At 29.5% G+C, this 15,223-nt stretch overlaps 1 protein-coding gene and 1 long non-coding RNA gene across 2 annotated transcripts; one reads left to right on the top strand and one right to left on the bottom strand.

Moving 5' to 3' along the window:
* The first annotated feature begins 396 nt into the window (after window positions 1-396).
* Window positions 397-8,032, top strand: LOC124845793 (homeobox-leucine zipper protein PROTODERMAL FACTOR 2-like). Its single transcript, XM_088099093.1, has 13 exons — window positions 397-513; window positions 683-839; window positions 4,375-4,655; window positions 4,744-4,861; window positions 5,022-5,210; window positions 5,312-5,746; window positions 5,834-5,935; window positions 6,035-6,235; window positions 6,352-6,526; window positions 6,667-6,938; window positions 7,006-7,101; window positions 7,200-7,574; window positions 7,684-8,032. The coding sequence occupies exons 3-12, from the start codon at window positions 4,429-4,431 to the stop codon at window positions 7,563-7,565; spliced, it is 2,181 nt and encodes a 726-aa protein (XP_087955219.1). The 5' UTR covers window positions 397-513; window positions 683-839; window positions 4,375-4,428; the 3' UTR covers window positions 7,566-7,574; window positions 7,684-8,032.
* A 3,610-nt stretch (window positions 8,033-11,642) lies between these two features.
* Window positions 11,643-12,903, bottom strand: LOC148193069 (uncharacterized). Its single transcript, XR_015781876.1, has 3 exons — window positions 12,387-12,903; window positions 12,056-12,221; window positions 11,643-11,966 (listed from the first exon to the last, which is right to left on the bottom strand). It is a non-coding gene; the product is annotated as an uncharacterized LOC148193069 (long non-coding RNA).
* Window positions 12,904-15,223: the final 2,320 nt, after the last annotated feature.

The following is a 15,223-nucleotide window of genomic DNA, read 5'->3' as shown; positions in this document are numbered from 1 at the left end:
GTAAAAAATTTATTAACATGGTCGAAAACAATGGTATTATATAAGGGTAATTTAATGATCAAAGTTGAAAGAAAGAATGAAAGAAGTTAAGTGTTGAACTATTTTCACATAATAATAAATTTTTAAAAATTTAAAACAAATAAAAAAATTTAATTACCAAATAAATTCGTGACTTAAAATGATAACTAAAATGTTTAAATTTAATAAGTAATTATATATATAACTATGAGAGTAGAGTAAGTTAGTGTGTGGAATATGGATATCTAACCATCTATCTACTTCATAAATGCTTTTACACCTTCTGCTCTGCAATAACTCCATGCTGCCAAACCTCTCCAATTGTTCTTCACTTTCACAACCCCTAACCTTCTATTTATTCATTTCATCTCCTTTTCTCTTCTGCTTTCTTCTTCTCTCTCTCTTTCACTTTGGCCCACACAAGGATTTCTCTTAAACGCCATTGCCACTCCTTCACTTTTCTTCAGTTCTCATCAACATATAACAAAAACCAAGGTTCACTTCCTTTGCTTTATCTTCGCTAATTTCTCACTCACATTCAAATGCTTTACTTCACTCAACTCTACCAATATTATTGTATTTCCTCATTGATTTCCGTTTCATTTTGGGTGCCAAGTTTTGCCACTGTTGCAACCTAAACCTGCATGTTAATCTCAAATGACAGGAGCATGAAGTGATGCAGAGACACCGACATGCGATAGACGACCACGAATGTTTTTATCAGTTTCGTCTTTACCAAGGGTTGGTCGGAAAACAAAATCCATAAATCCCAATTCAGAGAGGTTGGTCGGAACACTTCATTCATTGCAATCATCTTCAAGGTCATCACTCAATTTCTTAATTTCTCTTCTAATTAATTCTGTCTTAGTTTTTCCATGTTTTATTTATTTATTTATTTATTTTCACTAACCTAAATAATTACAGAAAATTATCTCTTTCTTATTCTCGTTTATTTTGTGTTACAAAAAAAATCTAACTATTGAGTGAATAATTCTAACCCTCTTACAAATAATCTTACTTTCTTTTTGTATGGAAAGTATTAAATGACTTTTATATATTTTTAGACTTTGAATATTTTAAGAAGAATAATTTGCACGAAGATATAACATTTTTATTTTCACCCAAGAAGATAAAACATTGTTCCTAACATATCCGTCAACTTTAAAGATATTTAAAAAGTTACAATAAGGAAATTAGGAAAAGGTATTGTTTAGCATTTTATTAAAGTTACCATTTATTGATATTAAGTATATTTATATTATTTAAACGATAAATAACTTAATAATTTTTTATTTTTACTTAACCAGTATTTTTGAGCAGTTCCAAATTAGTATACCATCTTTGTCAACCTTTATTGTAATTTATAGGTCTTTGTCTTTGACTATAGATTGAATTTGTGTAATGCTGTATATTCGAACAAAATTTTCCCACGTTAATCTTTTAAAGCGTTTCTTGACCTATGAAATTGGCATGGCATTTAAAACTTTGAACTAATAACACTTAAATTTGGAATTTGAATGAAGTCATTTTAGAATTAATAATCATGCATTGCATAGTTACTACCTTTTTATGTTGCTCTTCACCCAATTCTAGGGTAAACTTTTGTTATAAAATGAGTCTTAGTAATATATATATATATAATTTATTATATAAAAATGTTCAAATAGTAATGTGATTGGGAACTCTTGTTATCATTGTCTTAATTACCATTCTCTTATTTTTATCGTTTGTATCACTTCAATTATTATTATTATTATTATTATTATTATTATTATTATTATTATTATTATTAACATTATAATAATAGGAATACTATTATCATCAGCATATTTTTCATTTAAATTTGACCTAGCCCAACCCATTACTTAATAACATGACTCAAAATGAATTTCAATTCAACTTAAAATTATAGTTCTACACTCTAATTTAACAATTCAAAGACAAAGGATACGCTTTCTTTTAATAAATTATGCTAGAATTTCAGTTTAACGTGTACAAAAGCTTTAGACTATCTCAGTAAAAAGGTTGTTTAAAGTTAAACTATATTATCAAAGTAAAAATCATATTAAATAAGAAAGTAAAAGATTAAATTTTTTAACTAATGTAAGACTTTAAATTATAGTGTAAGATGCTTAGATCTAACATGTTAATATGCTGAAAATTAAAACAAGCAACACTTTTTAAGTACTTATTTACGATGCTCTGCTATACTTAAATGAAAGCATTGAAAAGAAAATTAAATACATTTGATATTTTTCAAATTTAAAAATAGTCAGTACATTTTCATTTTTTCAACTATATGAACATTAACATAAGAAGGTATTGTAAGAAATTTAAAATTATTCCTTGGATTTTTATTCGATAAAAATTATGATCTTACATCTTATTAAAGTATTCAAATTCTCCCATGTTACAAAAATCGTATTGAGCTGTTTTGTTTCTTGAAGACGTAGTGGTTATTTATATACGTCGTATTTTCTGAAAATATTTTTTTATCGGTGTACAAGTTAAATAACATTGAATGAACATTTACTTAAATGGTTGCAGTCACCTAAAAATATAAATGTAATAAATTTATTAGTTTTTAACAAGTAAAATAGTAAATGTTAACAATTTTGTCCTTTATTACAAATGAAGATACTTATTACTCCCTTTTTCTCAATATTTTTAAACCATATATCTCGATGACTTCTTATTTTGTTTCGTTTGATTGTTGTATAATATCAATGAATAATTTTTTTTTAATTCCACCATTAACAGTTAATTAATGAACTTTTTGGATAATGAAAGTAGATAAATTGTTAGCAAAATATCTTTTAGAGAACCGGTTTAACCACAAACTATTTTTACTATTGTTTCATTTTATGAGTTTATCCATTTTGGTGATTGTGTTTTGTTTTTTCTCCTATTTTAATGTTGGAGGGTTTGTTTCTTATTATTTATACTAAATTTTTTAAAATAATTTTATATTTTTCAAATGTCAGTGAGTGTAATTGAATTCACAATCTCTTTCAACGTCGTTTTCAATTGAGATGAATATAATAAAATATCAATGAACATTTAATAAGTTCCTCTTTCATATATATATATATATATATATATATATATATATATATATATATATATATATATATATGAAGAACATGAGAATATTAAAATATTTTATTAAAATAGGTTGAGTTTCAAGTGATATATAATAAATAGTTACTACATACAAAGAATGAGTTTGTACATTTTTCTCTTATTTTTCTATATTGTTTATGTTGTTTATTTCTAGATAAACTTTTAAACGTTAATTACATATCAATTTTTCATAATTTTTCTCTCAAGTATGACTTCACATACATTACAAATTTATCTCAAATATATTCTACCCATGAGTCCCTATTCATACGACACTTCTTACATACGGTATACATTGTTGAATTTGCTCGATAACCAAAAAAACACATAAATGAAAGAAAGTAATTTCATATATCACGGAGTAAGTTCTCTATATAACATATACACATAGGATTCTCTGTATAACTAAAGAAATGCTATAACAAAATATTGTAAAGATGGTTAAAATAAAAACATCATGTAAAAACGGTAGACAATTTAATTAATTTAACATTGCTAGATGTTTTCTAATGGTCAATCTTTCTATACAATCATGATTTAAAATCACCGTATCACATTAATTATTAAAAGAAATATTTTATATTTTTAAATAGTATATTTAAATAATTAATACATGAAGAAAGAATAAAAGTGGTGAAATTGTAATTTAATCTTCAATCTTCTTGAGAGTGAGGAAGAGAACTCTAAACAAAAAGTAATATCAAATATATCAAAAAGAAAAATTAGGGGCTAAAATAATTAAAGGGTTTTTTTTTTATAAAAAAAAAAGTACTACGAATAATTAGGAAATAATCTTGCAAGAAAAGAAAAAAGAATTATTAAAACAATTTTTTATAATTATGGAGTGGTGAACTATTACTGACGTATTAAACAAAAATATTTGTATTTTTGTGTTCTTAACTCTACTCACAATTTTGGTGTCCATATATATGGACAACTGACAAATTGGTATTTGTATTGTTTTTATTTGAGATATTAATGTCTTTATTTTTTTAATATATTTTATATTATTATAATTTGAAAGAAATAGATTGGTCATTTATTATACCAAAAATATTAAATATTTACCTTACCTAGTTATGAACATTTAATGTATTAAACTTTTAACGTACTCAGCATATTAAACTTTATAAAATATATTCTTAGGGGCACTTGACTGAGGGGTACACAATATATATATGCTACTTCTTGCTCTCGGCATCTTTGCTCGTGTTAAATGTTTTTGAATTCCAGTGTTGGAAGACTAGAGAAGAAGCTCGTGGCTCCTCAACGTGAGGATTTCAGTCAATGTTTCACACAAACATGTTTGATTCTCACCCTCACATGCTTGATATGTCACCCCACAAAACTGCTTTCTCTGAGACTGACCTGGGAAAGCCCAGAGATGATGAATATGAGACCAAGTCAGGCACTGACATGGACGCTCCTTCCGGCGACGACCAAGATCCCAACCCAAGACCCAGAAAGAAGGGTTACCGTCGCCACACACAGCGCCAGATAGAAGAAATGGAAGCGTAATCACTCTTATATTTATCACTCTTTACGTAACATCGTATATGTTTGCTTACTTGCTATTTTTCTTTTTCACTTCACTTTTATCAGCTTCTTCAAGCAGTGTCCTCACCCAGATGACAAGCAAAGAAAAGAGCTAGGCCGGGATTTGGGGTTAGAGCCTTTGCAAGTCAAGTTTTGGTTCCAAAACAAGCGCACCCAGATGAAGGTAATTAAGTAAAAGAGATAGAGAGAGAGAGACTCTAAACAGCATATACCTTTACATTTGGTTGTGTATATATTGATGAACATCTGCAGTATAGTTAATCTGTTTTCTTTAAATGAGATTAAAGCTGTAACATTTTTCTTAAATTATGCTGGCGGTGTAGACTCAGCATGAACGACATGAAAATTCTATTCTGAAGGCCGAAAACGAAAAGCTTCGAGCTGAGAACAACAGGTACAAGGAGGCCCTAACCAATGCTACATGCCCCAACTGTGGAGGCCCAGCTGCCCTTGGCGAAATGTCCTTCGACGAACAGCACTTGAGGATTGAGAACGCTCGGTTAAGAGAAGAGGTACGTCGGGTCCGCTGCATGGTGTAAAAGATTATTCAACGTTTCTTTTCTTCTTCAGCATATAACCAATTTTCTTCTTGCATGGAAAAAAAAATCTTTAGATCGATAGGATTTCAGGAATTGCGGCCAAGTACGTTGGAAAGCCCGTGACGTCTTCGTACTCCAACCTTTCGTCACTCAACAACAATCACATGCCTGTCGGTAACTATGGAGCACAGTCAGGCACGGTAGGAGAAATGTACGGTGGAAGTGACCTTTTGAGGTCACTCCCAGCTCCAGCTGATGCTGACAAGCCCATGATCGTGGAGCTCGCTGTTGCAGCTATGGAGGAACTCACAAGACTAGCTCAGGCTGGAGACTCTTTATGGGTCCCCGGGAGCCACCACTCTGAGATTTTGAACGAAGAAGACTATTTGAGGACTTTCCCTAATAGGGGTTTAGGTCCCAAACCTCTGGCCTTGAGATCTGAAGCTTCAAGGGAATCTGTGGTGGTCATCATGAATCACATTAACCTGATTGATATCCTTATGGATGTGGTGAGTGATAATCAAACAACGGTCGTATATATTATAATTTGTAAAGTTAACGACTTGAGAATGACATTCATCGTTTGCCGGTTTCAGAACCAATGGTCAACTATGTTTTGCGGTATTGTCTCAAGAGCATTGACCCTTGAAGTCCTTTCAACTGGAGTAGCAGGAAACTACAATGGAGCCTTGCAAGTGGTACTAAACTTTCTACCTTTTTTATCTTATATAGTTAACAAATAATCTTTATTTCTTATTTTTCAAGAATGTGATTAAAGTTGTTCTTTAATGTTGCAGATGTCAGCCGAGTTCCAAGTCCCTTCACCGCTTGTTCCTACTCGTGAGAACTATTTCGTAAGGTACTGTAAGCAGCAACCAGATGGGATATGGGCAGTGGTGGATGTTTCTTTGGATAATCTGCGACCCAGTACGATCTCAAGAAGCCGAAGAAGACCCTCTGGATGTTTAATTCAAGAATTGCCAAATGGTTACTCCAAGGTAGAAAAACACATTTTCTAGCTTTATATTTCCACGGTTTATGATACGAAGGCAACATTCCAAGAAAACAGAACTATAATTTAATCTGTTGCTGCCTTCTTCTTCTCATATATTAGGTTACATGGATCGAACATGTAGAAGTGGATGATAGGGCGGTGCATAGCATATATAAAACCCTAGTCAATTCCGGTCTCGCCTTTGGAGCTAAACGCTGGGTGGCTACATTAGACAGACAATGCGAACGTCTTGCCAGTTCAATGGCCAACAACATACCAGCAGGGAATCTCTGTGGTATGTTTATCAACTTAACTTTTTAAGCCCCTTCAATAATACTTATTTTAAGATCTGTTTGTTTGTTTATATAAGATGTTCATATACTGAAATAGATGAGTAGAGTGTGACCTTGTTTCCAATATCCTTAAAAAATGCAGTGATAACCAGTGCTGAGGGAAGAAAAAGTATGCTGAAACTGGCAGAGAGAATGGTTATTAGCTACTGCACTGGTGTAGGTGCTTCTACTGCACATGCTTGGACAACTCTATCCGCAACTGGATGTGATGACGTAAGGGTCATGACTAGAAAGAGCACTGATGAACCTGGCAGACCACCCGGCATAGTGCTCAGTGCTGCCACTTCTTTCTGGCTCCCAGTTCCTCCAAAGAAGGTTTTTGATTTCCTACGCGATGAAAACTCAAGAAACGAGGTATTCATAATATTTCAGTACTTATAAGAAATCAGCAATTATTTGGTAACTAACGATACATTCACAGTGGGACATTCTTTCTAATGGGGGTCTAGTTCAAGAATTGGCACACATAGCAAATGGCCGTGATCCTGGCAACTGTGTCTCCCTACTTCGAGTCAATGTAAGTTGCTGCTATAGCATTCCAGTGAGGAACCTTTTTGGCGTAAATGTCATGATAGATGAGATATAAGCTAACAGTTTCTTTGATATATGGTACAGAGTGCAAATTCAAGCCAAAGTAATATGCTGATACTTCAAGAGAGTTGCACTGATTCTACTGGCTCGTATGTAGTTTATGCTCCTGTGGATATTGTAGCTATGAATGTAGTACTGGGTGGAGGGGATCCAGATTATGTTGCCCTGCTTCCCTCAGGCTTTGCTATTCTTCCTGATGGGCCTGGAATGAATGGTGGGTCAATAGTTGATGTTGGATCAGGAGGTTCTCTACTCACAGTTGCCTTCCAGATCTTGGTTGATTCAGCTCCAACAGCAAAACTATCTTTGGGTTCAGTTGCTACTGTTAACAGTCTAATTAAGTGCACGGTTGAAAGGATCAAGGTCGCAGTGATACGTGACAACACCTAATTTCACATGGTAATCAAATTAACTATTTGCAAGTTTTAAGACTTAAATCATTATGCAGAATAACTTGTTGAGAAGAATAATTTAGGTCATTGTTCTGATACTGTTTTCCTTTTTGCAGTGTTATAACAAGGGTAGTAGAGTTGAAATTAACAAGCTCAGAGTGGTGCCTGTTTGGTTTTCAGAAGAGGGAAAGAAGTCAATGAACGCACCTCGGAGAATCACTTCAATGGTAGAACTTGGAAGAATCTTAGGTTCGGGTATTGACTTTCACTGATGAAAACTAAAATAGTTCCATCCAGCTTTTAATATTTTAACTTAGAATAACTGCAGATTTTCATGTTCGCTATTTATTTTTAGTGCAGTATTTGTAGGCCTAAGCAAACTTTTCTCAAGTGGGTTATGTTCACTTTTTCTATTGTATTGTAAACTAAAGCAAATTTTCGTCTATTTATCAAGTGTTCTTTTAACGTTGCCGACTATGTTTATCATCTCAGTTTTACTCATTGCCTATACGTCTTACTATAAAAACATGGTTCAAAATTTCCATCATCATCTAAGATATGTTCATGCAAAAGATTTTCATGATCAATTATTAAAGAAACTATCTGAAAATTCTTTCAGTGAATAATCATTTGCAAGTATGATGCATTGACTTGGCTTACCGTAGTGGTGTAAATTACTTAAAATATTGCGTTAACGAAGCGTACCTAAATTAAGGTAAAATGTGAATAGGTGGTACATTCTCTACGGCTTCATATCCTACTTACTAACCTATAGTCTTGAATTTAAGAGGGATACCGGTTTTTTGGCGAGTGTAATGATTGAGTAAAATAGTTCAAATTTCCTTTCTCAACATTATAATTATATATACTGTTTCTGAACAATATTCAAAGATAACACTTTCATTACTTCTATTTTTCCCTCAAATTATTTACGTCTTTGGTGTATTTTTTTTACCATGATATTTTAACAACTCTTTTTAACAACAAACGATGTGTCATTATTTTATTGGTCTGTATATTTGAAACGGACCAATCACACGTTACCACATAAGTTGTTGTTAAAAAGTTGTCAAAAATAATTTTTAAAGAGAAATTTTTCATTTTTTTTATCATATAGATTGATCATTATTTAATACAATGATTAGATTTTTAGAAAGTTTGATTGTATTATTGAGATGGAGATGTTTTATTAATTGAATTATAGGTTTATATAACTATACAAAATATTACATAATTATAATTTTTTTTAATTTAATTATGTTTTGTAAGAATAAAATATTATAAGATTAATAAAAAGATATATGAATGAAAATAAATAAAATGACTTATATTTTTTAATTAATATGAATGATCATTTTACAATTCAACCATGAGTTTTTTTCAAAAGATAATATATCTAAATTATTTGATTTAAAATATTAATAATGCGCCTACGAAATTGATTATTTCTTCGAAACAAATCAAACTTCTTTTGTCATATTTTATTATATTTACTATATAATGTAAGAGTCTGATATTTTAGTTATAAATTAAGTTGGGATAATATATTCTACCTCTTAGCAAAATTAATTACTTTTAGAAATCTTTTACTGATGCTATTGAATTATTTATGAAATATGTCAAGTTAAGCCTTGGTGAGGTGTGAAATGGATAAGTTGTTGACTACTCAAATGACACAGAGAAATGGACACTCGATTTCTTATGTGGGTTATTACGATGTCACATGTTAATATCAAAACTAAGATAATAATCATTTGAGATTAGAGGAATTTCATTGACAATTATCATTTTTAAAAATTAATAATTATTTATATGTTATTGTAATTTATGTTACCAGTTCTTGTTTTATATATGGAAACCGTACGTGTAGTAGTTCACACAATTTCACACCGTATCAAGTTCTTTACATATGTATGAATTTGCTTGAATGGTCATACTTTATAGTTTTTTGTTTAGATATAATTTGAATTTTAAGTTAATATTAATCCATTCATTAAACAATAATTAAATGAAAATCTATTTGTAAGTTAACCTTGTTTTATGCAAAAATATAAACTTATTTATGAGATATTTTTTGTATTCCTTAAATTGATATTCTTTTGCGTAATTTGTTATGGAGTGTTCTAATACAGAAGGATGCATGTAAGTATAGGGCAGCTTTCCTAAAATGTAAATAATGTTAAAGTAAGTCGTATTAGTATAGTTTGAATAACATAAAAAATCTAGCTTATCTAAATAATTTGAATTTTGTAAAAAGGCTGAAGTGCTTCATTTATAATATATTATTCTTTTGTACATTAAACAAAATTTTCTAACATACTTTAGTGCCACATGAACATGTTAACATGAGAAAAATATTAAGATTTTAATTCGTGCTGTCATTGTATTAAAAAAAATATTTCAATCTGTTTGAAAGTTTGGATATTAAATAATCTTGAAAGGGCATGCAAAAAAATAAGAATCATAGTTCTGTTAGTATGTAATACTAAATAAGAAAAAGATTCCATTTTTCTTTTGTCTTATCTTCTCTAAGTTTGAGACCTAAAAAATCTCACTCAATCATTTCAAACTGTGGTCTCTGTATTTCATTCATTAACCACTTTTACACCATTATTTAAATTGTTCTTTTATGATTTAAAATATACTTCACTTTTAAAAAAAATTATTTATTATAAATATAATTTCCAGCATAAATAGCCGTATTCTATATTTGGTAAAACAAACCTAAAAGTGGAAATACATAAAATCATAAAAAATTGAACAAGAGTTGGTGAAAGCATTGAATGTTGTTATAAACAAGAGCATTCAGAAGTCCGTAAGTAGGTGCTGTTTTTTTAAAAGGTGTGGGGTATGAAAATGATTCATAAAATAAAGTTCCTCCATTTTAATAATATGTAAATAAACTCTTTTTAAATGCATTTTATAATTCATAAAAAATATTATTCTTAAAATCTTTTATGAGTGAAACTTATTTACTTATGTTATAAATTAGAAAAAATATTAATCAATACTCTTTTAAGAATGGATTTTATTATAAAAAAACACGCGTTATTATAATTAGTTGATATATATCATATTTTATTAGCATATGTTGTATTTTCTTTCTAGTTTTTAATGGTTTGGACATGTAGTCCCAAAATATTCCTAAGTATTGACTATACACAGAGAATTACTATTTTATGGTGTGTTTGGTGTGGTAAATTTAATATTCATAAAGAACGATATGAGTGCATTGGTGAGAATTTTGAGTATTTGGTATTAGTAGATATGTGTGAAGAAAATGTGTGAAATTGAAAGGTGTAAATGATTATTCTGTTTTCAATTACTTATTTCATTTTTCTTTAGTTTTAAATTATTATTGTCAATTAATAAATAATATTAGTTTGAAAAATACTTCATTTTCATTTTTTAACCTTTTTTCCAATAAAAAATATTTATATTTTAAAATATATACGAAAAATAGTTTTAGCTTTCCACAAATTACAAATTTAGTTCAAACAAATCAATCCATGCATAAAAAAATTAATACTTTAGATTTATTTTACTTCCTTTGTATCAAATCATCTCATTTCAAATTCAAGATATAAAATTATATATATAAATAAGTATATATATTGTAGGAGTGGATTAAGTCAAATTTAAAGTCTAGTCTTTAATACACTGTACCATGACAACCTCATATAACCACTTGATATTGATTATTTGCTTATTCTCCCCCTTTTATAACTATAAAGCTGTGTTTTTTTAACTACACACGATCTTTGGAATATATTGAATAAACTTCTTATAAATATTTATAGTCATAAGAGAATAAAAAAATTTAAAAATTATATTAAACTAAATCTAAGAAAAAGAAAAAAGAGAGTCATATTTTACTTATAAATTAATTTATAAAATTTATTTAAAATGAATTTTTGTAAGAATATTTTTCAACTCATTTATAAACCAGTCTAAACTTTTCAGCATTTTTTTTAATATCTTTATCTACAAGGACAACTGGATATTGCAAACAAGTTCATGATTATCTATCCCTATATATCTTCATAATCCAAGTTGAATTCTATTCTCAATATTTAAAACAATTTCATATCATTTACATAAATTAAATAATATTATAAAATTAAAATACAATTTATCTAGCTAAACTGCGATCAACTACATGTATCACTGTATATCATCCACAATTTCTTTATCATGTTTCCAATATTAATAAATGTAAAATTTAAGAGACATGGTTTTAAAAGTAAAATAGTAATAAAATAAGTGAAACACTGTAATATTAAAATTTGAGTTTTAACCTAATAACGAGGAAAACTTGACTCATAGAATAGTGCAGCCGATGTGTACCTTCTTCTTCATCTTCTTCGTTGTCCTGTGTCTCCTTGGCCGCAGCCAATCTCTGGTGACAGTACACGGCAGAGGCTCGCAATTATATACTGTCATACCTAAGCGAAGATAACGTATATGTAATAATTACTACCGACGTACCTATTTACTACGTTGGTTCACAATAACAGTGAATTAGCCACACCGTGTTGGAGAGATGAAGGAGGATTGGCGCAGTTATAGTTCAAAATTGAATGGTCTGGCGTAACAGTTAATTGGTGGAAGAGTAGATTAAAATTTGTGCAGAAGCTGCAGAAGGTACATATACCTATATGTATGATGCAGCAGCACTAGCACAGGTAAGATGGTATGACATTATATGTATATGCAGTTAATAAGAAGGAAGATGGTAAGCACTGGAAAAGCGAGAAAAATGAAATGGGAAATTAAGAAACGACAGTGATTTGGAGGTATAGGGTGGAAAATTTGTTACCGTTTCGGCATCCATCACGGAGTCGTGGTCATAATTTTACTGAAGAACACTGATGCAGAGGCGTAGTTGAAGGCAGCAGAGGCAGTGGGGTTATTATTAATTTGATCAGACAGAAGAAGGAAATCAGAATCTATGATCGTAAATTAATTCAGTTTTTTAGGTTAGCTGGGCGCTAGGTGCTTTCTCTCTGGCGGGTGAAGTTCATTTTTAAATGCTGCCAAAGGTAAAACAGAAGTTAAGGTACACGAATGATATCATGATTTTGCATCAGGTACCCTTCTCAATTTTAGAGCTGGAATATGAATCTTCCATACACTGTTCGATCTAACTAGCTAGCCTTTTGTTTCTCAATATGGATTCTACAAGATAACATTCAATTTCAACTGGACAATAGCTTATTAAAGCACTCAAATTATGGTATGATCAACGCAATCTAATAAATGTGAAATACAATATAAAGTAAACTAAAACAAATAAGGTTAAATCATTTCAAAATTCTTTCAGCAAAACTCGTATATTTGAAACAAATCAATTACAATAATGTGGTAAAAAAAGTTATAAAAAAGAATTGTTAAAAAATATTTTTCATATATATATATATATAAAAGGATAAAATTAGATAAGCTGATCTTGCACGTTTTCTCTTCCGTGATCCTTACAAATGAAACTCGTAGAAGTAATTTAAAAATTGTGTTCTTCTTCCTTTTCTTTTTCTAACCTACCGGACCTACTAATATTATTTGAAATATGAATAAAATGTTAAATAGAATGAAAGTGAGGGAAATCCAGTAGATACAGTGAATTCATAAAAGGCCAACTGAATCTGAAATTGAGCATGATGATGCGCAGGAACATTGGTCCAGCCTGGGAAGGATCTAGCTTATAGGGTGGTCACATAAAAACAATGAAGGGTTCAATACTCGTTCACATGCTTTATAAAGATTTTATTTTGTTTTTTTGAGATAAAATCTATGAAACGAAATGATATAGCTAATTGATAAAATATGTTGTAGTAAATATTCTCATCTTTTTGGACGTATTGTAACACCGTTTCTTTTCTCGTTTCCTTTTCACTCTAAATTTATTTCTCTAATTTAGTTTTAGAATCTTATCGTATTTTTGTATAAACGGTGAAGAATAAAAAATATATATAAAACGATGTTATGTTGGCATTTTGTGGTTTTTTCAGAGCAACATATATATAAATTAGACAGAGAAGAATAATAAGCTATTGTAGATGTAGAATAACAACACTAACCTATGATTGGTTGTGAATTAAGAAAAAGAATCTAAAAATAGCAAAGTGGTTTGGTCAGTTATTGTGATACCTACTACTAATGGCTGACAGTGTTGGCAAACTATGGACTACCCAAATTCGGCCCAAACATTTACAAAAGTAAGACGAGCCCAACAAATGAGTTTAGCATGTTGCTTTCTGCACCCCACGAAATTTCCGGGAAGAAGCGCACTCCGTCAGTGTTGCCACTTGAGAATTTTCTTTTCATGAATCCTTAAAGGTGGGAAGAGTCTTCGCCACTGACAATTCTCATCCCAATGTCACTCTCGTGCAATTTATCTACCTTTCCTTTGTTCCGTTGCTATATTTCAGAATATAAAAAACTAAAAATTTTAAATATTAACATTTTAAATTTTCTTTTATTTTATAACTTCTAATATTATGTCATTAAAAAATGTTATTAATGAAGTGACTTTCACTTTAAAAAGCACGCCAAATTATATTTTCCTTCTTCCGTTGATTTTACACGTTTAAAAGGCATATAGACGCGAAATTTTAAATCAATAACTTTTTATCCATATATAGTTCATATATTAATAAAAAAGTATGAACAGAAAAATAACTTCACCTACCATATACTATAAAAATTTCATCTATTACAAAAAGGGTGATTAGTGGATGGTAAAGTGTGTCACGAGTGTCATCTATTATAAAAATTTCATCTATTACAAAATTTCATTTATTTTTATTTAATTTCAATGTTTAATTTTAAATTAATATATTAAAACATTTTTAAAATTAGTTTTGACTCATCAAATATTTATTTCATATTACTTTGATCATAAAGATAAACGTGTAATATTCTATTTTTATTTATTTTTTATTTATCATATCCATCAAATCTTTTACCACTTTCTTTTCAAACTCATTTACTTTCACTTTTCAATTCTTCAAAATAAACAAAACGGCAATCCTTTCTTTATCCTCTATTCATTTTCCTTTAATTTATCTTCCAATATAAATAATATATATATATATATTCTCTTAAATCCTTTTATTTATCTTCCAATTCCAAACGTAAATAAAAAGAACATGTCTTGAGTCTTAGGGAGAAAATTTGAAAGAAGAAGTTAAATGTATCAAATTAAAATAAAGGGTAATAATATCACGAGACTCAAAACTATTTTATCTATACTTTTTTAATTGAAATAAAATTATTGCGTTACTCTTCTTAAATAAAAAATTATTTATTACTTATTTCACTCATAATTCATTTACGCGTACTTTTTATTAGAAAATATCTTTTACATATAATTAAATGGTATCCCGTTGTTAAACTACACGTTTTTTTCTTTTTTCTATAATCACTTTACACTCGTTATTCTATTTTATTTTTCAACAATAAAAAAATTATTTTTTAATTACAGTATTTTTCTCACAAAAAGGTTGTCAGTGTTAAAAAATATAATCTTGCTTCAAATTAAAGGAAATAGTACAAATTTAAAGTAAGTAGGATACGTGAATAAGGATAAGTGTGTGGTGGGGGCTTGAGATTTGAACTTGTTTCTGTCGTAGGATAACGTGAAAAAAATGAAAAAGC

The sequence above is a fragment of the Vigna umbellata genome, chromosome 9, assembly GCF_029865625.1.
Source record: "Vigna umbellata cultivar VRB3 chromosome 9, Vumbellata_1.0, whole genome shotgun sequence".
Classification (NCBI taxonomy): domain Eukaryota; kingdom Viridiplantae; phylum Streptophyta; class Magnoliopsida; order Fabales; family Fabaceae; genus Vigna; species Vigna umbellata.
Note: the sequence above shows the minus strand (reverse complement) of the source record. Positions and strands in the feature narration are given on the sequence as shown.

What these genes read in the sequence shown, in the direction of transcription:
- LOC124845793 (XM_088099093.1), top strand. Translation starts at nt 4,429, where the DNA reads ATGTTTCACACAAACATGTTTGATTCTCACCCTCACATGCTTGATATG. An exon ending in ACGCTCGGTTAAGAGAAGAG is followed by an intron (nt 5,211 to 5,311) that starts GTACGTCGGGTC and finishes AAAAATCTTTAG; the next exon opens with ATCGATAGGATTTCAGGAAT. An exon ending in ATGAAAACTCAAGAAACGAG is followed by an intron (nt 6,939 to 7,005) that starts GTATTCATAATA and finishes ATACATTCACAG; the next exon opens with TGGGACATTCTTTCTAATGG.